Source organism: Fulmarus glacialis, unplaced genomic scaffold (genome assembly GCF_000690835.1).
Source record: "Fulmarus glacialis isolate BGI_N327 unplaced genomic scaffold, ASM69083v1 scaffold4377, whole genome shotgun sequence".
Taxonomy (NCBI): domain Eukaryota; kingdom Metazoa; phylum Chordata; class Aves; order Procellariiformes; family Procellariidae; genus Fulmarus; species Fulmarus glacialis.
The window spans coordinates 5,449-31,760 of NW_009224942.1; the positions used below are offsets into that span (position 1 = coordinate 5,449).

At 40.4% G+C, this 26,312-nt stretch overlaps 1 protein-coding gene across 1 annotated transcript in view; it reads left to right on the forward strand.

The window, feature by feature from the left end:
- Window positions 1-11,873: 11,873 nt before the first annotated feature.
- CSGALNACT2 (chondroitin sulfate N-acetylgalactosaminyltransferase 2) overlaps window positions 11,874-26,312 on the forward strand; it is a 16,156-nt gene continuing 1,717 nt past the window's right edge. Inside the window, exons 1-5 of the mRNA XM_009582302.1 lie at window positions 11,874-12,537; window positions 20,080-20,296; window positions 20,824-20,925; window positions 22,615-22,793; window positions 24,376-24,470. Coding sequence (XP_009580597.1) covers window positions 11,874-12,537; window positions 20,080-20,296; window positions 20,824-20,925; window positions 22,615-22,793; window positions 24,376-24,470 — 1,257 coding nt within the window. The remainder of the gene's footprint in view (window positions 12,538-20,079; window positions 20,297-20,823; window positions 20,926-22,614; window positions 22,794-24,375; window positions 24,471-26,312) is intronic.

Here is a 26,312-nt window from a genome sequence, read left to right on the forward strand (position 1 = left end):
TGCTGCTCACAGCCCCGAGGGCAGCAGATAGCTTGCGTGTCTTCCTAGCACTCTAGTAGAGTGGAAGTTAAGGCTGCTGAGTGATAGTAGTTTAGTCCATCTTTCATGTGATCTGGGAGCTTCTGACGCGGATAGAAGTCTTTTGAAGAAGAGGCGTACAATTTGCAAAGTAGATGAGCATCAGTTGCGGTTGGTGCCGGCTGGACAGAGGCTGGCGTGACTGGTGTGCCTGCCTCTTCCCAGCATGGTCTGGCATCTCCAGTAAGATGTCTGTACAGGGCAAACTCTGCCCCACTGCTCCTAGTGTTCGGAACTGGACTGAGTTTTAACATCCAAAATGTATTAGATTCTGCTGTTAAGCGTTACTAAGCCCTCTTTCTTTAACTTGTGTTTTTTTTCAGATTTCAGACATAATCCAGTGACTTTGAATTTTTTGCATTTGACCCTTTAGAGTTGCTCCTTAGTTGTGTAAGGTCCTGAGCTCCTATTAGTGTTTTACCTAGCTAGCTGGGGAGGTGGAAGTGTGATAGGGATTTAAGTCGACCATCTGGAGGGGCAAGAGGAGAAAGTACCCAAATCTTAAACCAGTGTTAAAATAGCATAGCAGAAGCTGCTGCCAGTAGGATCATGTGTCAAGTGTGGCACCTTGAATAAATAGTTTGCAACAAGTGTCTGTGGTAACAACCTATATTTCCCTGCTGTGAAGCAAAACTAGCAAAAAAAGTTGTGGAATATGAGCACAACGGAAGAATGGCACAAGGAACCTGCAAAAACTCAGCAGAGGTTTACAGAACCTGCTGGCTTCTCTCCCCTGCAAATCATGATCATCTCTTCCTGAAGAGAAGAGGAGGAAGGATCATCCGCAGTCCAAAGGCTGACTTCAGGGACTTGAAAAACAAAACAGAGATGGAGCAGGGAAATGTGAAGTGTTGAGTGCTTGGTGTTTCTATTTTTCACAGTCATGTCTTTTTCAATGCAAGGCAACTTTAAAAAAACCCAAATATCAAGATGGATAGTTCTGACAAGCTGCTAGCATCTCTGCTTCCAATGAAGCCTAGTATTGCTAGTCCTTTAAGAGTAAGTTAATACTTAATTATATTGTCAAATTGAAAAATTACAGATGACATAAGTGCATCTAGCTGTGGTTCTAGAACGCACCAGATGTTTCTCAATCGTTTGGCATCCAGCTTTCACTTCTGGTGACGTATTCATGGCTGATCTGTTGTGCTGAAAGCAGAACTTAAACTACTACGCTGATTTTTAGCCATTCTAAAAATATTTGTAGGTTGTGTCTTAAATTCATGGACTGAGGAATAGCAAAGTGAGCCCAGTTTTGAATACCACATGTGAACTTAAGCTAGCTGTTTCAATTTATTTAAGAAAAACTTTAGGGTGATTGATCTTCAAGGCAGCATTGTTTTCAGAGTTTTTGTATCACATTGTATTTTAAACTGGTTTTAGATATTTTAGAGCTCTCAAGCCAAACTACCAGTTGGACAAAATGCACGGAAATGTCTTCCAGTGGTCACTTCAGGAGTTTAATTGCTCTTCAAACTTGCAACGAAGAGATTTCTATGCAAATATTACTTGGTTCAGGGTACCCCCCACAAAATTTGGCAATAAATCATAACTTTAATGGGAATGTTGCTGTGGTACTAATTGGTGCATAGTTGTCCAATGAAACTTTTTATGAAATTTGAATCAATTGCCTTTATAGGTTTCTGCTTTTAAGGCGGATATTAATAGGAGTCTGAAAGTCTTTTTAAGAAAGATTCAGGTGCACTTGAGAATTTAACTTCTCACTATTTTCGCTTCAACTGCTACAGCTTCCTCATAACCTGAATTTGTACATCCTTGAAAACAGTATAGCTCTTGCCTTAGAAAAATTACAGAAAATGAAAAAAAACAAACTCCTCCACAGGATTAAGTCTCTGGTTTTTAAAATGCTGGCTAATTCGCTGGGCAGCTGTTAGAAGGAACAGCCTGGCTAAGGACTGTCCTTCTCCATCTCTTCTTTTCATAGGGTAAAAAAAGAAATCTGTGTGGGATAACCACCCGTTAGGTACCTTTGAGAGCTTCAAAGGGAATCTGGTTTGCTCTACAGCGTTTTCAGATTTGCTTTACGAGGGTAAGGGAACTGGATGCATGATCTCTCTCCTTATCTCCCACAGTGGGAAACCTTTCACTTGCTCTGTGTATGAACTTGGATGACAACTATTCTTTAAAAATAGCACAAGAGTTTACATATATTGGAATATATATTTTCACTATGCTCAGGGTACGGTAACTACGTTGTCTTGATCCCCTTACATAAAGAATTAGATGATAATTAAAGAGAGATGTGAAAAAAACAGAAGGAGACTTGATTCGGAGAATGTAATTAGATGTGGTACTTAGGTGAAGCAATTCCAAGAAAAACCACATCATTTTCAGCTCTTTGGTTTTTGCCTGCTACCATTCCCACAATGGACAACTTCAGTCATTCTCAGTGTTTGGTTTTTTAATGAACAGAAAATGGCATCAGTGAAAATGTAGGTATGCTGTGCAAATGCTATGCACCCGAGCTAGGATCTCTAGCTTTTACTGTTCTATTGCGTTGGCTGGAGCATGTTCATATTGTATGGGGGAAATACTTAGCTGGGGCCTTTTAAGATGTTTGGACACTTTGGGTGTCCAAAGAGTATTTTACCTTTCCTCAGTCACTGTAAGGTGATGCACTTTAAGCGTAACTGCTTTTTCTGTGCTTCTAAAACAGACTGTTTTCCTGTGCAGAAAAACCCTCCTACATTACCTACTTGAAGACTATTGGGCATCATAAGTTTTATTTCTGCTTCTTGCTGCAGCTGTTGCTCTATCATACTGAAAGCAGTATAAAGATTGCGCTGCATCCTTGACGTTGCAGTGCAACTAAGCTAAAGTTGCTCTAAGAACTGCGATTTAGTTTTGCTTAAGCTGTCCTCCACACTAATGCAGCTGTCCTTTTGCCCTTGATTGAGTGTGCAGTGTTACACACGCTGTTTTGAGGTTCTGCCAGCCTTCAGCGAACAGACCTGAGTGCTGCCGTGGGTCGGGTGAGGTTGCTCGGGTGGTGTGCCCTGGCCTGGGAACCCACCTCGCTGCCGTGTTAGCTGCCCATATAATTTCTGCAGTCCCTCACAGAGCATGTGGTTAAGGGTATTGCAAAGCATGTGGTAAAAGTGGGTCAGATTCTTGCCTAATGTTCATGTAAAAAATAACATTGCTTATGAGATGTTAGGAGTACCAGAACAAAGTGCTTCCCTGATAATTGTATTCAGGTAGCTACTTGTATTTTGTTCCCATTTCTAGGTTGAACTTCAGCAACCAACAGGGTAGGCAAAATAAGTGTAGTCGTGTAATACTGCTGTTCCTTTAATTCCCTTACAATAAGGGGAAGAAGACTTGCTTCTCTAAGTTTGGAGTTTGTGGGTTTTTTGCCTAATGTAAGAAGAGAAATAGTGCCTACAGCAATACGAAAACTCACAAGCTAAATAGTATAAACTATAGAAAAAGGTGAGTAAAATAGAAAAGTTATTTATCTTATGGAAGCTGAAGGTAGCAAGTCTTTCAGATTAGCTATTCAATAATATTTTTAAAACACGCAAACAAACAAACAAACAAAACTCCTTCAGCTAGTCTTACCTAGGACATTTTACCTAGCTTCTTTCTTGCCAAGCAGATGTCTCTCTTCGTAAAAAACAGTAAAGCGACTATGAGTTGACTTTTACTTCCTGGCCTTATCTGAAATGGGAAAATACTGACCAACGAGGTTAAGGCGTAGCTGGTTGCGTTTCAAGTTCCAATTTCAATTCAGCAGTTTCAGACAAATGTGCTTGCTCTGGCTTCACTGAAGCCGAAGCAGGGCTCCTATTCATAAGCTCATTGCTTACTTTGGATTAGGTATAAAATAAATAATGTGAATAACATCGTTCTTTCATTTGTCCACTTAACTAGTAATGGATTTGGTTTTGTGTAGGAACAACAAATGCCAGGGCATGCGATAACCTGTTTGTTTCTCAGACTTATGGGAGATAAAACTGCTTCAGCAAAAGGCCGTTTTTCTTCCTTGTTATTTCACAGTAGAGTATGTAAGCATTGCATTTAAACTGTTTCAGTACAGTTAGTGGTTCCTTCATCTGAGGATGACTGCTTTTTCCAGGGACTGTTGTGGCAAAAATATCACCATTTCTAGGTTGTTAGATATCGCCTTCTGCCTGCTTTCTCTGAGAATGGAGACAACAAACCCCATATTATTTCCTATTCTGTCGCCTTGGCACGCTGGTTTATCTTCTGGTCGTGTACGCGGGGCGAGGAAGGGGTGTGTGGTGCAGGGGCAGGATGGGTCCTTCGCACCGCCCTGATGGTCTGTGTTGCTATTGTAAAAACACATGCCAGTGAACTTGTTGAAACTGAGGCAGAAATTGCAAGAGAGGGTTTGGGAAGGCTGTAAAGAGCAAGACCTGCTTGATTGTTCTTCATAGGCTAAGCCTAGGTAGGCTCGATCTTACGATGATTGAACTCCACCGTTAAAATGAAACCCTACTCTTTTCTATGTTTTCTTCTTAAAGAAGGTTAGTATAAAGTGTGTTGCTTCAGTTGCATCTCCTGAAAAGATGCAATTAATAAACAGGCTCAGATCCTGGAAAAAGGCAGAATTTTTTATTGATGAAGTCTCTCTCTAGTGTTGAGAGTGAGTTATCTGTTGCATGAAACAAGGGAGATAAGAAACCCGATATGTCTTGCCCGTGTACTGCAGTCTCTAATGTGACAGTGGAACCTTGTGGAGGGTTAGTCTTAGTTTTATTTTGGAGCACACATTTCTGCTGATAAAAACACAATGTTGCTTTTGTCAGATAAACAATTTGCATAGGGAATATTATTTTTTGAGTAATAAATCCTGTGATTGTTATCACCCATCACTGAAGCAACTTTTTTCCTACAGGTTCCCATGCCTGAACTACTTGTTCCTGGTGCACTGTGAGTACTACTATGGTCCTTGTGCCAAAGGCATGAATTTTTTTCCTTCCCATTTAGGAACTAAACAAATGTCTGAAGTTACCTATTGCAGATACGCTCAAGCACTTTATAATTCATCACAGGCTGTTCATAATGTATACAGTAGTTCTTCTGCTGACTGTGTGGTGGGGTTTTTTTTCCGTGTCCTTAATTAAAAATGAAGTAAGATGCTCAGTGATCAGTGTGCAGTCATTGTCATCCCCTTGTTCCCCCCCGTGGGACTCTGGCAGTGTTTACCAGTGGGAGTTTATAACAAGGAAAGCAGAGGGAGACAAAAAACCCCAAGCCCGTGAGTGAATAGGGGCAGTGCTGAATTGGTAGCCCAGCATTATGCTGGGAGGTGAGCTGGTGAGCAGCCCGGTGAGGCTGACTGCAGTAACGTAGGCGACTGCATATCTGGTACTGCTTGGAGTCTGCTGCGTGACTGATGGACACGAGCTGAATGCAACCATTTTTCAAATTTATCAACCAAGTAGAGCTGATAAAGCTTGTAAGAATTAAGGATCACAGATTTTGGCCTTGAGTTAGATCTGATGGAGAGGTGATTCTGTCACCTAGTCTCCCAAGGCAGATGTCTCGCTGTTTGGGGTTTTTTAACTCGGACTTCGGGTTTTAGATCTGCAATGTCTGGAAAAATAACTTTCTGCAGAAACCGCTCTGTCCTGTAAGAGGAGTGCTCCTACAGGTTTGGTCCTATATAGTATTGTCCACGTGAGCATGCCAAGGTAGTATGCCATATGATGGGAATGCTGGGAAGTACAGAGGAGGACATGAGGAAATTTTGATGAAACTCATAAGAGGTAGCTGGAAAGAAAATTGACTTTGGTGTCGGTCAGATAATGTGAGTAGCAAAGCTGGAGTTCTGTGCTTACAAACTAAACTTGCGTATTGTGGTGAATTGAAACAGTGTATTATGCTCTAAACTTTAAAAAAGTTGAAAATAAGCTGCTGCTTGTGCCTGATGTGATTAATTTACCGTGGGCAGTGGTTGCGATGTGTATAAGCACAACTTTCAAATTCTTCAGGATTTATTATTAAACTGGTAAGGTCTAAAATATTTTGTGATTATTTTCACTTTCCTGCTGGCTTTCTTGAATGCAGATCTTTCCGTAAATTGATGGTGGCTTTCAACTTCTCTCCTGTCCAGCAGTGCGTGTGTGTGCATGTGTACTTGGGAGGCAGAGCTGTGGTTGAAAGCAAATCAGGTGGTGGAATTGTGATAAAGACATGTTATTTACAGTCAGCCCAGTGAGGGTGAGGTACTAGACTAAAGATTAGTTTTCTGTGGAAAGTGAGAACTACAGCCCCGAACTCTTCTCTTGGATAATTTTTCTCTTCTTCGCTTTTCCCTTTGTATTAACCTTCCCAACAGCTGAAAAATCTGATTTTGGTACTCATTTGACTAGAACTGTATAATAAAGCCCTGAACAAATTTCTTTGTGTCTTTTCTGAAGTTACACCTCAGCAGACTGTCTAAGCAGAGATGATGTATTTCTGCGTACTTAAGGTATGGCTTGAGGTTTCTCACTCTAGGGTTTATGCAAAGATTGTCCGCAACAGCAAAGACGGCCAGCTTGCTTTGTGTTGGTTTCAGCAAGTGAGAAAATAGCTGTGTACGCAGTGTTTCTCTAACGTTCACGAGCAATTCTGTTTTCAGTGACACTCTTCTTCAGAATAAGAAGGAATATTGGAGGGATGATACTGGACCTTATGTTTTCATTGTAGAACTTGCCAAGGAGAGAAGTATGTGTGTGTGGAGGGGGTTTAAGACAGTGAATATCTGTGGCATCTGGGTGAAATTAGGAACAATAAAATAACTATGAAAATCAGCTGGAATTTCATAAACAGCTAAACTATGACCATCTAGGGCATGCTGAACAAAAAGGACATGTCTAAAGTAGAACATGCTAAAATGAGGAATGTCCGTACAGTCTGGCATGAAGTAAGTGCATACTGAATTAGGTCACTGCTTTAAGTGTGAATGTTTCCCCTCTTTAGAAAGACGTACTCATCCCTTGTAACAAGGAACCAAAACAGAATGCTAATATAATAAAAACAAATTTAAAAGCATTTTCAATTAGCATGCTGGTCTATTCCCTTGTGCTTAGAGAATCAATGAGCTCTTTTGTAAGGAACAGAAACATTTCCATAGTTGAATATACATAAGGCCCTGGAAATGCAGAAAGAATAACAACCAGTTGCTTCTGGAAAACTTGCAAATCTTTATAAGCATTGTATAAGCCTCAGATGTCTCGTTCTTTGGAGATCATGGGGAGTATTGCAAATAGACTTGTTTTGAGGAGTTGAAATAGTGAAATATCAGCATGTGCAATTTAAAGAGTTGGAACTTAATCTTTAATCACTGAAATGCTGATCACAGGGACTTCTGCGTGATTACTTATTTCCAGGTAATCTTATTGTTCTTTTTTATAAACTTCAGAATGTAACATGTGATACTGAATCAGTTTTCCTATTGTGATTCTTGGGATCCTGTGTGCTTTTGCTAATTCTGGGGTTTCACAGCCTGCTTTCTCTTGTAATCATCTGCTACAGCCTGGGAGTAGTTACTGGAATTCCTAAAGTAGTGCTGCGCCAGACCTAATTCATATCAAATTTGGGTTGTATGTATGCAAAAGTAGTGCTTTTCTGAAAAGAGAGGATAGTGAAATAGAGGGCTGGTAAACCCTCCTTTTCTGATGGCATGAGAATTAAGATTCTTCCTGGCTTCACTCACTCCTTGAAGGATGCAGGATGAAATCTGTGTCTGACTCCTTTATGATGACTCTTCTCAGCAGAAGCAATACTGGGGGGGGGGAGAAGGGGGGAGAGGTGTCCAAATTGGCTCAGTCCCCACTGCTTTAGCAAACTAACTTACCCTTCAGCTCTCCGTGTGCAATTTAAAATTTTAACGTTGTTTAACATAACTAGTTGCACAAACATTCCTTGCCTTTAAAGGCCACAGGGAAGCTGTAGTGGGAAAAATGCCTGTTCTTTATGGTGTCGCAGGAAAACTGTCAAAGATAAATAGGCAAGGCCTATCTCTGTGCAAAAAGGCTGTCTTGTTAATAAGATTGTCACTAGCTCACTAGAAAAGGGTTTCAACTAATGAGGGAGTAATTAGAGCCTAGAAGGAAAAGAACCGGCGAGCTCTCTACAGCCCACCACGTGTAGTTTCCATTGCTTCAGAATCGGCTTATTGTTTCTCTTCCCTAAGCACCCCGCCAGGCAGTGCCCCCCAAAACAGCCCTCCGGTGCAAACAGGTAAAGTGCCAGTAGGAAGGCTCAGAAATCTGCAGTTACTCATAACCTTTTGTTCTGGCATTGGTGATGCAATGCAAGCGGCGGGTCCCTGCGGAGGCGTGCTGACTTTCTTAATCCATGCTCACCATAATGATGTACATTTGGCCACAGTTAAGAAAGTTATTAAGAACAGAGTTGTTCTTTCATTGGCCCCTGCTATTGTCTGAGGGAATCTTAATCTCCCGGTACATTGTGTCCTCTTGACACCACATCAGGAAATCTGTTGTCACTTGCTTCTAAGACGTGAATGAGACCTAAAGAAACTTAGTGACTCATCAAAGTTGAACACAGGGCAATTTATTGGTAGGGCAAGAATTGAATAAAGGCTAATGTCCCAGCTTCAGGGGTGTCTATTGATCGCTTAACAACAGTTACTGATTGTTCAAAGCCCATGGTGGTAGGAGGTTGTGTGACTTAGGTGGCTTTAAGTTAGAGGTTCAGTGATGAACCAAATCTGGCTCTGGTTTGCAGCTGTCTGCACTGCCCGTTATCAAACTGTACCATGGTAGCCCAAACAATCCCTTAAGACAGTCTTAACTAGAAATATTAGCTCCTGCTTTCTAGTATATGCTTTCATTTCTTTAATTATCCTGTAAAAGTGAGGAGAAAAGGAAAGTAAAACCACAAAGCTCTCTTCGTGTCCTGCTGAGCTGTAAGACTCAGCCTTGTTTCCTACCCTGTCCCCAGTACCAAAAGCATTTCTTTGTAACTTGAAAAGCTGATTTCTGTAGTGGTACGGTAGCTGTGTTCGTGTATACAGCGATGCAAAAACGCTGCTGTTCTTGACAGCAGTAATAAGGCTGTGCAGTGAAAAATAGTTGGGACTGGATTTGTCAGTGTTTTATGCAAGTCAGGTAGTTTGGTCACTTTTCAATATGCCTTGACTGATCTAAGATGTGCCAGCTTCTGCATGGGGTGGCTTTAGTACAGTCTAGCATTCGTCTAGGTTTAAAGGAACATATGGTTCTTTATGTTATTAATCGTGGCTTCACCTCTTGTGGTCTAACAGAACAAGAATTCAGGAAGAAATGTGAAAAAACATCATATAGGCAACTTTGTACTAAAGAAAGCTTGGGATGATATTACATCATTTCTGTGAACTGGTTTTATCCTGTAGGTTGTTTTTTCTTCTGTCTCCCTTGATTCACCACATCTGGACCCTGGTCAATAGTCTGAGGATACATCTGGTGTTGATCACTCTTTATAGGCGTTTAACTTGCATTTATATAATGTTGTGTTTGTGCAGTGAGGAGTGACTAACTTCTGTCTTATTTGGACTTAAAAGGATGTAATCCAGAATTCAGTTGATAAAACTGTTACTTATTTTGTACCAAAGTGTCGAGTAGCTTTACATGAGCTCAAAAAGCTTCAGTTTCAGATAACTATTGCCTTTAAGCTGCTGTATTAAGAATTTCTACATAATAGCTCTAATTTATTCGTGAACAGGGTCATAGGCAGGGACTTTAGCACTAGAAATACTAAAACTGCTTCAAGCGGTCCTGTAGACTTCAACTCCAAGGTGTGCAGCTCTTGAAAACTTAGTGTGCGTGACATGCATGCAAACTTAGATGGATCAGCTATCGCAGTCACTGGTGTTGGTGGTATGAATAAATTACTTAATCTTTCAGGCCTTGTTATTGGAGCTTTCTTGCAAATAAGGGTGCTGAATATCATGATACCGCTGGTACGTGGTACCTGGTTCTCACTAAAGCAATATCCCGGTGCTGGAAGCTGAATGGGAAGGCAGAAATGTTACAAGGACATAACTGGGGAGAAACATTGCAAGGTGTTTGTTGTAGACACATGGGGTGCATGGTGGCACGGTGACTTACTTGCTAGGACAGAGGAAGACGGGGTTTGTGGCTGCTGGCGGTGCTAGATAACAATCTATCCAGTCCATATATAAGGAGTATTGGAGTGGGCAATTTTTTTCTAATCTCATAAGCATACTGAAACTAAACTGAAATTACTCAAGTCCCAGAACTTCCCCCAAACAATAATTACACAACACAGTCGAAATGGACATGGAGCTAGTAGATCCCTGGAGAAATTTGAATGAGCTTCACCTATTTTCTACAATCAAGTTTTAAACGAAAATATTTTATTATGTTAGAAAGTAGACTAACATGCATTGAGCTTACTTCTTAGCTCTTTATTGCTGTCATTGAAGAGACCCATAAACAGTTTTGCTGACTATTGTTGCTGAGTAGGATTTTTGGTATCCCCCTCTTGCCTAACTGTGGTCTTTTTCCCTGGTCTTTTCCTCCAAGCTGGTTTGGTCAGCGGTGTAAGAGGGTGACCCATGCAAACGGTCAACACCTCTTCACACTAGCCTACCCAAATCAAAAGGTGGAAATGTTAGTGAATGGATAGTCTGAGGCTCCCTTTCATCAATCAGGAATTGGGGTTTGAATTTGAATTTCTGTTGAATTTCACCTATTCTGAAATGCTGTTTCTGTGAACTTTGACACTTAAATCTGCAATATTTTATTCATGAGTGAATAATTATTCCCTAAAAGATATTTGCCTACAGTAAAAGCAAATGGAAATGCAAGCCGCTGCTGCTTCAAAATAGTTCTTGGATTTTTTTTTTTAGTTTAGAGGAATAGGAAGGGCATGGGTTTTGTTGGTGTGTTTTTCCTTCCACAGAGGAAAACAAAACAAAAAAACCAAGAAGGAATGGGGGGTTAAAGCAAATAAAACTTGATGAGACTAGAAGAACCCTTACTGCTTTAGCTAGTTATGTGAAAAATTTATTTCATTAGGCTGTCCATATTGCTATTTTCCAGACACTATGTCAAAGGGAATCACTGATGGGTAATGCAATGGAAAGAAATAATGTTTTCCCTTTATCCTTTTCCCACCCCTTCCCCCAGTGGTCCTTTGCGTCCATGTGTTTTCCAAATGACTGGCTGCTTTGTAGTTCTAATATGCACCTTTCTTTTAATTTTAGGTTCTGTCTTCATTTTGCTGACTCAAACCGCAGATTCCAAGGAAAGGAGGGGGAAGTGGAATAAAATACTCAAGTGCCAGAGGAAAATCCAGATTAGCCAATGAAAATTACTGTACTAAACTGTAGACTGCTCTCACTTACCCATATTGAGGGGGGAAAAAAATTGTTGTCGATTCAAAGCTTATAAAATGACTTTTGCAGACTTTCCTCACTGAACTTCAAATAGGCTAAAACCCTTCAACTAGGGTTGAATTAGGAAATGGAAGTATGACTCCTTACTGGTGTCTTCCATCTTCCTCCCCCTCTGCAGGGTTTTTTGTTTGGGGTAGGAAATCCTGAACAAATTGTATGGCGTCAACCAAACTTTCAGTTGATGGTTATGGATGACATAGGAACTTCAGATTTATGTCTCTGCAATGACACCTGATTAGTGCAAAGGTTGAAAACTGCTCATCAGCTGGTTTATCAAAACTTGTAGTAACTATTACGGTCATGCTTTCTCTTTCTAAGATTTGAACTCTGGGGTGATGTTCCCTGCAAGGCATGAGCAGATAAGTCATCTTTTTGGATTAGAAACGGAAATAATATGAGAATGCCCAGAAGAGGCTTAGTAATTCAAGCCAGGACTCGTTGGCTATTAGTGGGCCTTGCTTTATTATTCAGTTTAGTCTTGCTCATATATTTGCTCGAGTGTGCTCCACAAACAGATGGTAATGGATCTCTACCTGGTGTCGTAGGCGAAAATATGGGTAAAGAATACTATCAAGCTCTCTTGCAGGAACAAGAAGAGCATTATCAAAACCGAGCTACCAGTCTGAAACGTCAGATTGCCCAGTTAAAGCAAGAGCTTCAGGAAATGAGTGATAAATTGAAATCCCTACAGGAAAAAAAGAGCCCCAAGGTCAATGGTATGAACTACCAGGGCACCAAAGAACAAGCATCCAATGATCTCCTGGAGTTTCTTCATTCCCAGATTGACAAAGCTGAGGTGAGCGTGGGGGCCAAACTGCCTAGTGAATATGGCGTCATTCCTTTTGAAAGCTTTACGTCCATGAAAGTATTCCAGTTGGAGATGGGACTCACTCGGCATCCAGAAGAGAAACCTGTTAGAAAGGATAAACGAGACGAATTGGTGGAAGTTATTGAGGCTGGCCTAGAAGTTATCAATAATCCAGATGAAGAAGATGGACAAGATGAAGATGATGGAGTAGGAGAGAGGCAGCTGTATAATGAAAATGATTTCATAGAAGGTATGTTTGTTACGTGCTTTCCAGCCAGTTAACACAATGTCACAACAGGCATTTAATGGTGTTTGTATTTTTAGGGGTTTTACCTACCTGAATATAGTCTTGAACGGTAATTACACAGTCAGAACCTTTATTTCTAATGATGAGAATATTACTGCTTCATTATGTTGTGTTTTGCGTAGGGAGCAAGAGATCCATTTCAGAAGAAGGGCTCACCACAAGAAGTGTACAGGGGAAGTTGTAACCGCGTGAAATACTGAGGCATTCATAATTGATTTTAGCTGAAGTCAGTGTGACACAACTGCTTATGGTACTAAATAACTGAAAGACTTCCAGTGAAACTGGTGGCAGTGGGAGGGAGAAATTGATTCATCTCTCTTGTTCCAGCATAGTTAAGCTATTCAGTATAAAGCTACAGGGTTTTCTTCTTCACTCATCTCTGTGCCACTTTTAGTTACTGTTCAGGCTTTGACTCTCGTAGAGCTGGCATACTCGTTGGAGGGAGGGTGTTGGTAGGCTAACGTGTTCTGGTCATGGCAGCTGGAGAACTTGGTGTCCTGAATAGACCCTTCATGGTATACTAGTTACGGGATTTGCTAAGCTGTGCAACCTTGAACTGTTCTCTTGTTCTTTACTCAATTCTTTTTCAGGGCTTGTAAATTTAATTACAGAACACATTATTATTTAAAAAAAAAAAGGCAGTTATGCTTTCAGCATGTAGTAACGCCCTTAAAAGATGCGTTAGTGATAATTCCTATAGAAGTTGGCTTTCAAGGTACAGTGTAATGCTGATGGAGACCAATATTATCAAAAACTGCCCTAGTACCTCTTTTTTGTATTTACAGTATTAAATACAGTTCATGCTGCCATAAAAAAACCAAAAGTTGGACCATGTTATAAGAGCATTACTGTAAAAGGGATTCTGGATCTCAGCAGTACTGATGTCTGCACTGTTAAGCAAACACATGCTGGAGAAAGGTACTGTTGGCCTTGAAATAATCAGTTCTTTCAGTCTGAGATGATGTAATTGGTCTGTAGCGCAAAAAGTCTCTGCTTTTAACAGCTACTGTGTTTAAAGTTTAATGCAAGTACTCTTCTTCATTCCAGAAGGTGGGGCAGGGCGTAGAATCCACTCAGCTGTCTCAGTATAACACAGCCAGTGCAGTGTTAGGCTCTTCTGGTTTTCAGTGAAAACGGTACTATTATTTTGTCTGGAAGTAGTCATTCTTGCAGTCTTTTAATTGTTTTCTTTTTATATTAAGTGTGCAGCTGCTTTTCCTTTACTGTTTTATATACTGCTTATGCTCTACTGGATTTTTATTTTTTTACCAGTGCTGAAATAGTTGTTCGTTTTTCGTAGCGTACTGCCTTTAATGACTGCAGACCTCCAAGAAAGCAAGGGAGATGTAGGATCTTAGAACTGTACTTATACCTTTGCCTCAATATACTGCCACACCGGTATATTGATAATTGGTTTTGGAAGTTGAACTAGTTTTCTTTGGTTGTAAAGGCATTTTCTCCAAGCATAGGTTATAGGAACTGTAGAAAAAATATGCAGCACTTAAAGTATTTTTATGCTGTGGCTCATATGGGTGTGTTAGCAATGAGCCATAGTGATGTATATCAGTGTCTTGTTTCAGACAGAAGTTGTGGGTTCTGTGGGTATTCTCTGTTTATGTGTATGTGAGAATACTACTGGCTAATTTAGACATTGGGCCAGCAAAAAAAGCTGCTTCTGAATATTAACACCTTTTTTTTTTTTCCTTCTATTGTTCCAAAACTTAGAGGTGAGAAATGGAACCAGCCAGTAGTGGTACCTGGAGGTCCTTCGCCCTGCAGCCCTGTGACTGGGCTCTAGCGCGCTGCCCCGGTTGTCCGCTGGTGCGTCCTCCTTTGATGGAAGTGCAGTTGGAAAGTTGATGTCTTTCCATTTAAAAAATACTGCTCCCTTAAGCTATCATAAACTGGTGGGTTCAAGTTTCATAGCGGACTTGGTGTATCTACTGAAGTCACAACAGTTCCTGTAAATGTCCTAAGAGCACGACTGAACTGTTGCTGGATTAGCATTGCTCATTTACAGAAACAGTTTGCTAAAGTTGGCTTGAGTTAAAACAAATAGTTTGTCACTTAAGTTCTGTATTCTCTTCAATTGCTAAAGATTATTTTGTAATAAGTGATTTAGGACTAAGACTAGAGTTTTATGCAATTTGAAACAAGAGTCTGAGAAACTTGGTGTGTGGATTACTTTCGGGGGGGCGGCAAAAGAGAAAACTGATACTGCATTAGTTAATACATAGCCATCATGTTTTATGCTTAACATAGATAAAGTGATTTTGCTTTTGTTCTGACTTGCAGGAATTTTTTCTCAAAACTAATGCATATCTATCTACAAAAACTTATCCACAAAACTGCCACAATTATAAGCTAAACTAGAAACAGGCATTTTTATTGTAAAAGTGTTCTAGCTAACTACCTCAGTAGGCTAACTTTTCATGTAGGTAAATGTTTGGTTCTGGGAATAATTTCAGCTTTTTTCCTAGACTTGTGAGATACTAGATTAAACCTTGAGCTATGTAATCTTTTGTGGTATGTACTTTAAGTTGTATTAGTAAATCCTTAGAGAATTTGGTGGCTGTTTAAATAAGTTTAGAATCTTTTATCTTACAGACAATTTTACCTAATGGTATCTCTTCATCACCACTGGATGTCTGAAGTTCTTCCCCAGCATTTACATTGTCTTTGCCCACTCAGTAGAATATCACTATCTTGATTTGTAAAAGCATCAAGAATTTTTTTTTAGTGTATTTTAGGATTTACCTATATTGGAGTAACTTGTGACAACAGACTAATGACATCAATTTAATCTGCCTTTTCTAGTTTATAAATAGACATTTCCTAAAACTTTTCAGAAAAAGTACGCTTAATTACTCAATAATACATGGTAGTCTGAATCAATTGATTTTTATTACTCTGATACTGCGTGGGCCAAAAAACTTCAAAATATGTGCTGATGGATGGTAACTTTCTTGTTGCTGCTCTGTTTTTTTGCTGTGCCTTTCATTTAACTGTTCATGCAGCTTTTTTGCTGTGTGCTCAGCCTCTGTGGTCTCTACATGAAGATATTCTGCCTTCTGCCAGTGGTGCGAGGAAGCTGTATCCACAATAGGGAGCAACCTGTTCAAGTGTTATCCAAACTGATCCTTTTTTTTTTAGCCACAACTACATCATGGCTATTGCCAGGTTTTGAGCAATAACACCAAGTGAAAAAAGATTTGCAAGTATGCATTGCAACTATAAAGATACTTTCTGAAAGCTTCAAATTGTTTTTCACAAGGCTGAATTGACTTGCTGTGCTGATGAAGGGAAAACCAGCAAGTTTCTCAGTTCTGCAGGGCTCCATTTGCTGCATTGTAACTTTCTTTTGCTTTGCTGCAACCCAGAATGAAACTTCCAGAATTCTAATATTAACAGAACAAAAACCTGACCTTAAAAAAAGTCTTTTCTGCAGTTGCTGTTTGAGAAACACTTTGAAGTTTTTTTTCCTTAATATTTCCATTATATCTAAGTGTATGAGAAACAGGAGTACACTATTCCCCTTGGGTGAAGAGTATCCCTAGAGAGAATAAAAGTTGCAATACTACATATTTTCACAAATGAAGGGTCTAGGGCTACAATGAACCTAATTGCTGAATTGGGCATTCTAAGATAGTCCTGGGTTAAAAATAGATTTCTTTGAGATCAGTGTTTGATAATACTGAGAAACAGAGGGTAAGATGGGAAGAGCATAATAATATTACCTCTGCCCATCCCCTTCCTTCAGAAGCCTGTGACGTTTGCATATTGATGCAAAACTCAGTGAGGAGCCTTCGTGGGTATCTGTGTAACTGGTTTATTTGGGTTACATTTATCAGTGTAACGGGTTTATTTTATCAAGAGATTAAAAGCTTTCCCATTGAATAGACATTTAAAATTAACCTTTGGAAAACAGAAGCATTAGCATGTTTTCAGAAGCTAATTAGCAATTAGTTAATCTCTCATAAAGGTCTTGTTATTGAATGTCTACCAGAATTCGAGTGCTGCTGTTTGGGTGCACTTCTCTTGCTTCTGTGTTTCCAGTTGGAACTGGGCAAAGTCCAGAAACTATCTTTAGGTCTGAATCTCAAGGAAAGACTCCCCACCAAAATATGTCCTTGGCATGTAAAAACTGTTTATCTCGATGCTGCAAGTTCAAAGTCAAAACTCTTCCAGAGTCCTTGCCATCCACAGAACAGTGTGGGCTGTTTGTCATGCAAACACCCCCTTTAGTGTGTCCTGCGTAAGACCAGAAACTTGCCAGTGTCCTGGGAACTTCAACGGAGAATTTTTAATACACACAAAAAAATAGGACATATGTCTTAAATTCCATAGACCAAACACTTTCTTGGTAGGTTTCTTGGTAGCTGTAAAAAGTAATAGTATTCAGTGCAGTAGAAGAACAGCTTTTTGGCTTTGATAGTAATTGATCCCCAGTATTCCTAAGATTTAATTTGTTTGATGAGAAACAGAACTTCTGCAAAGGGAGTAAAGCTTCATGGATGAGGAATAACAGCTGTTAAATTATTTCTGCTGCTTTTTACCTCTTTGCTTACAGAGCTCTATTTTGGATGGCAGCCAGCGTATGCTAGTTGGAAGGTGAGATAGCAGGTTTTATTGTATGAGTCAGTCCCAAGTGTTAAAAACCTGAATACACTAAGAAGTAAAACAGATGTGGGTTCTTTTTCTGGCTGTTCTCAATTCTGGCTTCTGTGCATAGAAGCTTTAATCCCATAAAAGTATTCAAATTAGTAGATTACCTTTGGAGATTAGCTTATAGCAAGGAGAATAACTCGAGGAGCACATACTTACTATTTAAAAGAAGTGTGGCGCTGGTGGGATGTTGAGATTCAAAAATGTGGAATCTCACATTCCAGCAATTGAATGTTGACAAGGCACTACTCAAATTCAGACTTGCATATTAAGGTCTTTATGAAGTTACAGCAGTGTTTGTTTTAAAGTTACTTTAATGTAGAAATTTTTATTCTGTACTACAGCCTTCTGTTGTAGACTGACATCTAAGCTTATCCTTTGATTAAAGATAAGCTATTGGCAACTGTGACATGCTTTTTAAAAACTTCACTTACATTGTAAATGGTATTTTCATCTGTAAATGGCTATTGGATACCAGAGGAAGGAATATAATACACAATACCAAATGTTAATTTATGCAGGAGTACTGGTACAAAGTATTTGCTGCATATTGCATGAGAGCGTGGTGTGCGAAGAGAGCATGCATCAGCTGCTCCAGAAACCAAGAAGCTGGTTTCAAGCTACAGCGCTGGACTACACAGCACAAAGGGCTGGAGTGGAAAAGGATTGAGAGGGATTTAAGATCTTTTTCTGCTTCTAACAGTCAACACTGTGGACTTTTATTGTTTGAAACACCCTTTTCAGTACTTGTAATTAATACTGATTTGAAACTGTCATGCTTTTCCTGAGCATTAAAATGTGGTGCATATTTTGTGCAGCTCTGTGTTCACAAAGGAATAAATGTGGATTTCTATCTCTTAAAGGAGTGCATTGCAAAACGGTTGAAAGGGTAAAAGGCGTTTAAGTTGAGCGGTTAGATTCAGTCACCATTAACTTCCAGTGTGATGGCACCAGCTTGTTCTACTACACCCTGTCTCCCACAGACCCTGTGTGGTGGTCATCCATGTTCCCCATCGGGTCTGCCAGTGCATGCGCTCGGCTGCGAGGAGGAGTGCGTTACAGCTGCATATGGGAGAGGAGTAGGGAGCTTGCTGTAAGAGAGGGCTCTTGGGCAGATACAGGACAGGGGCAGAAGGAGGGAACATCAGTGAATGAAACTGGATTTGCTTTGGGGAGGGAGGCTGGAGCAGAGGAACTTGGAGGGAGTTAGGTAGATTTAGGGAAAGGACTCTTTGTAAGGGAGCCTGCGGAATAGAGGAAAAGGGTTGAGGTGAGGTGGTGTACGCATTCCTCTGCTGCTTGTATTGATTGCGAAGGTAATGGGAGGAAGGGAGCATGGAGGAATATTGGCCTGGGGATAGGGAGAGAAGCAAAGCTGTAAGATCACTTCTTTCTAGTTCCTAAGACAGACAAACAAAACCAAGCTGCTCTAAGTTTGAGGGCTACTCCCTTCACATACCTTGAACCCTCTTGATTTCAGTTGCAAAAAAGACAGTAACAGCAAAAAGGATAGTATCAATACCAAGCACAAAAGACAGCCCTTTGTGTCACCAGCACAGTTGATCTACCCGGTGCCCTGCCACCTTCTTTCTGGGTGGGAGGTGGGGAGAGGATTTCAGCTGCTCTGGGGGCTGGCTTGCAGGAGAAGAGGCGGCTCAGGCCTGCCAGGTGAATGGAAATCCACTGGTTGCCTGGTGTAAAGGCAGGTGTGTTCATCACGCTTGGGGATACGCAGCTATTCATGACTTTCTCATGGTCTGTGTGGCCAGCTCAACTGAAAGTTGTTTGGTTCGTAGGTAGCTTATGTTTCTTCTCTACAATATACTTTTTCCTTGTGGGGGAGAGAGGAGAGCTGAGATGGGATGAACATAGGGCAATTCTGTTGGAGGATTTTTCCTGTCATCTTTTCATACTCTCAGCTTAGTGTGGATACAGGATTGCCAGCACAGAGCTCAGTTCAAAGCCACAGATGAGTTTTGGTCTTTTCTTTTGTGGTGTAAAATTAGAGAGGGTTTTGGCTTGAGTCACTTCCTTGATGGTCCTTAAATGAAAGCGATCAGCTAACCTAAATGTTTGTTCTGAATGGGGTAGATTTCCCTACTCATTAGGAGTGAAATGTCTCTAAATAGGTAACCCTGTTTATAGAGAACTGGTATTGTTTTACAGCTCTTACGTCCTTAGAGGACCATAGCTACAATAAAATGCCACTATCCTTACTTATGGCATAGAAAGCACTTAGCTAGTGGTCAGCAGTGAAAACAGTTTTAAAGCATTCCAGCATTTATCGCATGGATTTTTTTTTTTAGATATCACATTTCAGATTTCACAGGCTTTGTCAAGCAAGTTATGTCATTTATTCTGCCCACAGCTTGTGTTGTGTTGATTGCTGGCCAGATGATCTCAGCTTTTACCGTGGACTAGGTCAGGGGAAGATCCTTACTGAAGGGCTTAAGAACAGGCAATATTAGATTTCAGCCATCCTTTTGCATAGCGAATAGTTGAATGCCCTTTTTGTTGGGAAGACCCAACTCTAATTCCGCCCGAGAAGTTGATGTAGGACCATAAAACCTATCTAAGAAGCAGGGGAAGCTGGGGGTTGTTGGAGATTGTTTTTTCAGATCTGGTCTAAGAAGGTAGGAGGGTGATTGTGATAACTGGTGGTTTGTAGATTTTTTTGTTTGTTTTTAGGAAAACCCCAGAAGCTTTCCCCCAACAGCTTTATTTTTCACTTCTTTATAGTTCTCAGGAAAAACAGTGTTTCTGAAATACAATTGCTGGGATCTTTGACTTTACAAATTACTTGTGTGACTTATTCTTCAGGTTACTATCGTACAGAAAGAGATAAGGGGACACAGTATGAGCTGTTTTATAAGAAGATGGATGGCATGGAGTACAGGCATGTCACCTTGTTCCGACCTTTTGGACCCCTCATGAAAGTGAAGAGTGAAACAGTCGATATTTCTAGATCAATGATTAACATTATTGTCCCTCTTGCTGGAAGAACTGAGGCATTTGCACAGTTTATGCAAAACTTTAGGTAGGTGCATGAGATTATATAGTGAGCTATATTGCTGATTTTCAGTATTTTGTTTCGTTTTCAAAATAAATTTCTGTTCTGGTGGATTTGCGACAGAACTAATGATTCCAACATTGTGTGCAACTGCCTTGGGATGTTTGTAATTGAACCTATTGTATGGAGAAAATACTCCTCCTAAAAGGATTTAAGAGATTCTCATATTGCACCAAAACCCCTTTTAGACCGAATGCCAGGGCCACTGGGAACCTGGACATGGATGATCTTGAGCATCATTTCTGTATTTAAAACAGTCTTTGAGCTCCTGTTTATAAAATAAGGTGTTGGAATGAGACACACAGTATTGGAACCTTCTGATTCAAATGGGAAAGATGGGGAAAGAAGAGGGAAAACATCTTTCCTTGTTTTCTTTAGAAGCTAGTTGAAGCCTGACCAGAATACTTCAATCTGCTAATACTTTTAAATGCAATTGCTTTTAAGTACTTGAAGCTTCTGTAATTATTAATATCAGCTTATCTTTCTGCTTATAGGGATGTGTGTATTCATCAGGATAAGCGTGTTCACCTCACAGTGGTGTATTTTGGACAAGATGGGCTGTCAGAAGTAAAAAGCATCCTAGAATCCGTAGCTAGGTAAGTGTGTCGATCCAATGTCAGTCAATACAAACTATATTGATTGGCATTTAAAATGGTTTTTTAAAAGGCTGAAATAATAAAAAGAATTATTTTATAGTCGATTACAGGTTAATAGGAGAAGTAAGCTTTATTTACAGTACACTATTTTTTGGTTGGCATTTTACAGCCTAAGTTGCAGAAGTCTCCTGAAGACTACTAAAAAATCAAGTTATAGGCAAAAAAAGACTAACAGCAGCGGCTTTGAAGTTTCTAGCTGATAACCCAAAAAACAACAGGAGTGTGTTTTGCAGTGAATATTCAGTCATGCTTAACAGATTGATCAGAATTAAAGTTCTTTGGAACTGAGATGTACGTTTCGATAGTTCTTTCACTGGAGAATCAATTTTATTTAATGATAAGGAAGAGAAATGTAGTCAAAGCAGGCTGGTGGGCTGCTGAGTGTGAGAAGTTAAACTTTGCCCTCTATCCTCTAGGTACTAGGTAATTGGGCCCATACTTACCCTCTGCTATAAAACAACTTCAAACACTGTTTTATCGTGGCTGTCTCAGCAAATAGCATTACAGCATATGGATTTAAAATTCCCAAATGTTGCTTTTTTTTGCTCCCAAGGGATGGGACAGGTAATGGTGTCCATAAGCCTGTAGCTTAAGAGGCTCCTTCTCTGCCTGAGCTCTTGTGCTCGCCCCTGAGCTGGGAGCCTGTTACCCTTGTTAGCCGAGAATGAGCACGTCGTGAGGCTCTCACGACGCAGGCCAAGGCTCTGCTTGATGAGTCGCTGGCTGAAAATGTGACGGTGAATTGGCCTGGCATGCACAGACATCTTCTAGGAAGGGAGGAGTGCTTCTGCCTTCCTCCCACAGAGCCTCCCTGGCATCTAGCTTGCCGAGTGCCAGCCGCCTCTGTTTCTGAGGCCTCTCAGCTGCCTGCCGTGCTCCCTGTGAGATGTCCTCTTCCCCTAACAGCATCGAGTCAGGTTCAGTGCTGTGAACTCACTGGGCATGTATCTGGTTCCTTATCTTCTCAGATGCTACTGTTGAGCATCTTCACTCTGTTCTCTGCAAGCATTGACCTCTGAAGCGTCTCCGAAGTAGACACTTAACTTTGCTTGAAGATATTCCCTGGGTGTATTTCCAATCTCCCTGTGCTGCTCCTTCCCTCTTCTGCGATGAGTAGGGGCATGTGTGTTGCTGGTATGAAATAGCGAGGAGACGCAAACTGACTGGGTTTTGGTGGCATCACCAGACAGATGGCCTTTTGCCTCATGAGTTTGGTGGTGCCGGGACTCTGTCTTCCCATTTGCCCTCCTCCCTGACGTAGTGAAGACAGAGATTGCTCTATTAGTCAGGACTTCTTAGTTTATGGGGACAAATTTTAGATGGCGTTGTAATTTAAGAGAACACTTTAATTCACATCAGTTGCCAAAAGGCATTTTAAATCTCTCTGAGTGATTAAATGCAAAGTGAAGTTATGAAGTAAGACGGAGGTCCATCTTTTTACAACATCTAAACTCTGACACTTAAAATAGACAAATAAGTGGAACAAATATTTTTTCCCATCCTGATGATATAACTGTTTTTTTTTAAAATTTCCGGAATGAAATTACTGTAAAATGCTGAAAAAGTATAAATGGTCCCTTCCGCCCCCCACACAGATTTATTTTGGGTTTGGCTCTGTTTTTCTTCTAGAGAAACTAACTTCCACAATTACACGCTTGTCTCTCTGAATGAGGAATTTAACCGAGGCCGGGGACTTGACATGGGTGCCAGAGCCTGGGAAAAGGGCGAGGTCCTGATGTTCTTCTGTGATGTTGATGTTTATTTCACAGCTGAGTTCCTCAACAGTTGTCGCTTAAATGCTGAGCCTGGTATGTTCCTTTACAGTTGCTGTAACTGAGTCTTGTCATCTTGTTTGGCTTAAACTGACCTGTGTTGAGCATATAAAAAACTAACTTGAATGGTGGAGCTTATTCAATGCCATGCACCTAGGAAAATGGAAAATACTGTGCACAAAAGACAGTAGTATTTAGACTGAGAAGTAACTTTTGCCTTAGTGTAGCTTTGTTTTAAGAACACGTCTTTTTTGTACAATAAGCATAGTTTTCACATTTTCTTAAGATTTGACTGTCTAAAAAAAAGCTGGACAATTTAAGTGCTTTAACGATTAGACTGCATGTAAATTTGTATAACAAAACTCAGTGCAGCTCTTACAGTGGTTTTTGTTATACTGAAATCTCTTAACAAGTTTGGTTTATGTCTTCTCACGCTTGTATGACCAAGACATATCACATACGAATGGTTTTCTGTAGAGCTACACAATGTGCTCCTTACAGAGACTGAGCTAATGTTCCACATTTACATTCCAAGCTCTGAAATTTTCTGACCGTTTTTCTCAAGTTTGTATGAAGCTTGCTTGTTCTACAAGGTTCTGCCAAGAAGTATAAAGCTTTCTTGAGTTAACAAGCTAGTTAAGACCTTCTCCTGTCAAACATTTGTTTTGTTGGGTTGTTTTAATGCTTACTCTTATTCCAGATTTGTTGCAGCCAGAAACCATTTTCTCCAAATGTCAATTTGGAATGAATAGATACTTTTTCTTCACATAATAAACAGGCAAGAAAGTCTGCTATAAGCCAGATATTTGGATTCTATTTCTTGCTTTTTCTTTCATTTCTCTCTGACTCTGCACTTTATGAAACAAGTTGTATAAATAATTGGAAAAACTTTGGAGAGGAACGTCTTGTGAGCTTTCACAAGGAAGGGAGTTTGAGAGACTGCTTGACAATTCATACTGACAGTTTGTCACCTTTGCTTCAAGTGAGATCTGAAGGTGCTTCTCACACATTCAGAATTCATGCCCAAGTCAGGGTACCAAGTATTCTCGTGGGCTGTTGTCGATACCTTTGCACCACTGGCAATGCAAGAGATCCTTGAAAAATATTTATCTGGCTTTTGTAATAGGCATAGGACTGGTGTCACAGCATAATCAGGATACTCATGATGCTTAATGCCCTTGCAGGACGTCATGGATGTACACACTTTTAAATGCTTGTGGAAAGAGGCACGCTCATAAAACTCAAGCTGTGCGAGGTGTTATTACTTGGACTTGGTTATTTTTTAGCCTTACTGCATACCATTATTGCAGGGATTTTTCACTGTCATCTAATGTGATATTGTGATATATAATATTTTATATGTATAACTATATATCGGTGTATACCTATAGAGTATATGTAAATATGTGTACATTTTTTTTTTTTTAATCCTTTGGGCTCTGCCTCACTAGATATTATGGGCTACCTAAATGGGAAATCCTAGCAGTTAGACCTTATATTTATTTGTTTTCAGTAGATGGCTAATAGCTAATATTTCACATAAAGAGAATTTTTCTAGTTTCTTCTTGCCTTCAGAAAGGATGCCCACAGTGAGTAACGATTACCTTTTGGCTTCCAGGGAAAAAAGTTTTTTATCCTGTGGTATTCAGCCTTTATAATCCTGCCATTGTCTATGCCAACCAAGATATACCACCCCCTGTGGAGCAACAATTGGTAAGCAGCATGATTTATTCTAGATAGAATTAGTTGTGTTTTGTATTAAAACAGAATTAAGTGTTAACTTAATAGTCTGTTTGGGATATCTTACGACCTTCGGCAGTGCGTATCTAAACACTTTTCTCCATTATGGGCAAAGCACTTGGAAGAAAAGCTTATCAAACAGTACAAAACTCGTTCTTAGGTAAACTTGCATCTTATGTTCCAGCAAACAAAGAAGTGGTGAAAAGAAAAAAACTATGAACTGTGCTTGATAAGCTTCCCTCAGTATCAACTCTCTTTGCTAACTACCAAGTGGCAGTTGTGGGAAGTGTGCCATCTAACTCAAGGTGGGCTAAGATGTTCAGTCAGTTGCTTTTTTTGTGCTGTGAACAGCTGTACTCTGTGCAGATTGTATCTTTACCTTTGCCAACCAACATCTGCCAGAACCATGGGCTGTGTCATGGTTTAACCCCAGTTGGCAACTAAGCACCACATAGCTGCTCGCTCACCTTCCCCACCCTGGTGGGAAGGGGGAGGGAATCGGAGGGGCAGAAATAAGAAAACTTGTGGGTTGAGATAAGAACAGTTTAATACTTGAAATAAAGTAATAATTATAACAACAACAACAATAACAACAAATTGTAATGAAGAGGAAGACAACAAGAGAGAAAGAGAGGAACAAAACCCAGGAAAAACAAGTGATGCAACTGCCATCACCCGCCAACCAATGCCCAGCCAGTCCCTGAGCAGTGATCGCTGTCCCCGGCCAACTCGCCCTAGTTTATATACTGAGCGTAACGTCATATGGTATGGAATATTCCTTTGGCCAGTTTGGGTCAGCTGTCTTGACTGTGCCCCCTCCCAGCCCCTGGTGCACCTAGCAGAGCATGGGAAGCTGAAAAGTCCTTGACTAGTGTAAGCACTACTTAGCAACAATTAAACCATCGGTGTGTTACCAACTTTATTCTACTGCTAAATCCAAAACACAGCACTATACCAGCTACTGGGAAGAAAATTAACTCTATCCCAGCCGAAACCAGGACAGGCTCATATACCACTAATTTCATCGTGCTTTTGGAATGAGAAACACTGCTTCTAGAGAAGCTTGTAGTCAAAATAATGAACAAATAAACCCCACAAACGAGAATAGGTTTAAGGATAATTTGAGGCGCAGCAGAAAGAAGGAAGTACTGTATTTCTGGGTCTTTGTTGCCTGAAGATGGAATGGCCATGGTCATGTCCAGCCTGACTCTCTTTCAAGACACTGCATAAATGAAATTGGGTTTCGCAGCTGGAACTTCTGAGGCAGACAGGTTTGGAGGAGAGAAAGGAGAGTGCAACACAGCCTTACTAAAAGATAAGAAAAATATAATAACCCTCACCCCCTACGTTGTTTGCAAGGATCCTACTGAAAGTAGGAGGGAAGCTTTTGCATGTGGCCTCAGGTAGTCACAGCTGAGAGAGGAGTGAGCTCCTGCCTGACAACTCTGCTGTTTACTTTTTTGAATCCAACAACTTTATGGTTGCTGACTTCAATCACAAAACATACATTTCTTGTCATATCAGAACAGAAGAGACAAATGTGGTCTTAGAAACCGGGTAGGAATTGGAGTATCGGGAAAAGATGATTTGGCAACAGACTACCAAAAATTTACTGCTTGGTACGAGCAGATATATAGAAAATAGAGGTGGTGTGGCGGAAAGGTAAATGTGGAAACTGCAATGCAAGGAAGTATTTGGAATTGGATGGCAACGGGTGAAGTGAACAGCAGGTAATTAGGAAGCCCACATCTGGGCATGACACAGAAATACTAGAAGTGTTACATGCTTATCCTGCACTGAGCAAGTGATCGGAAG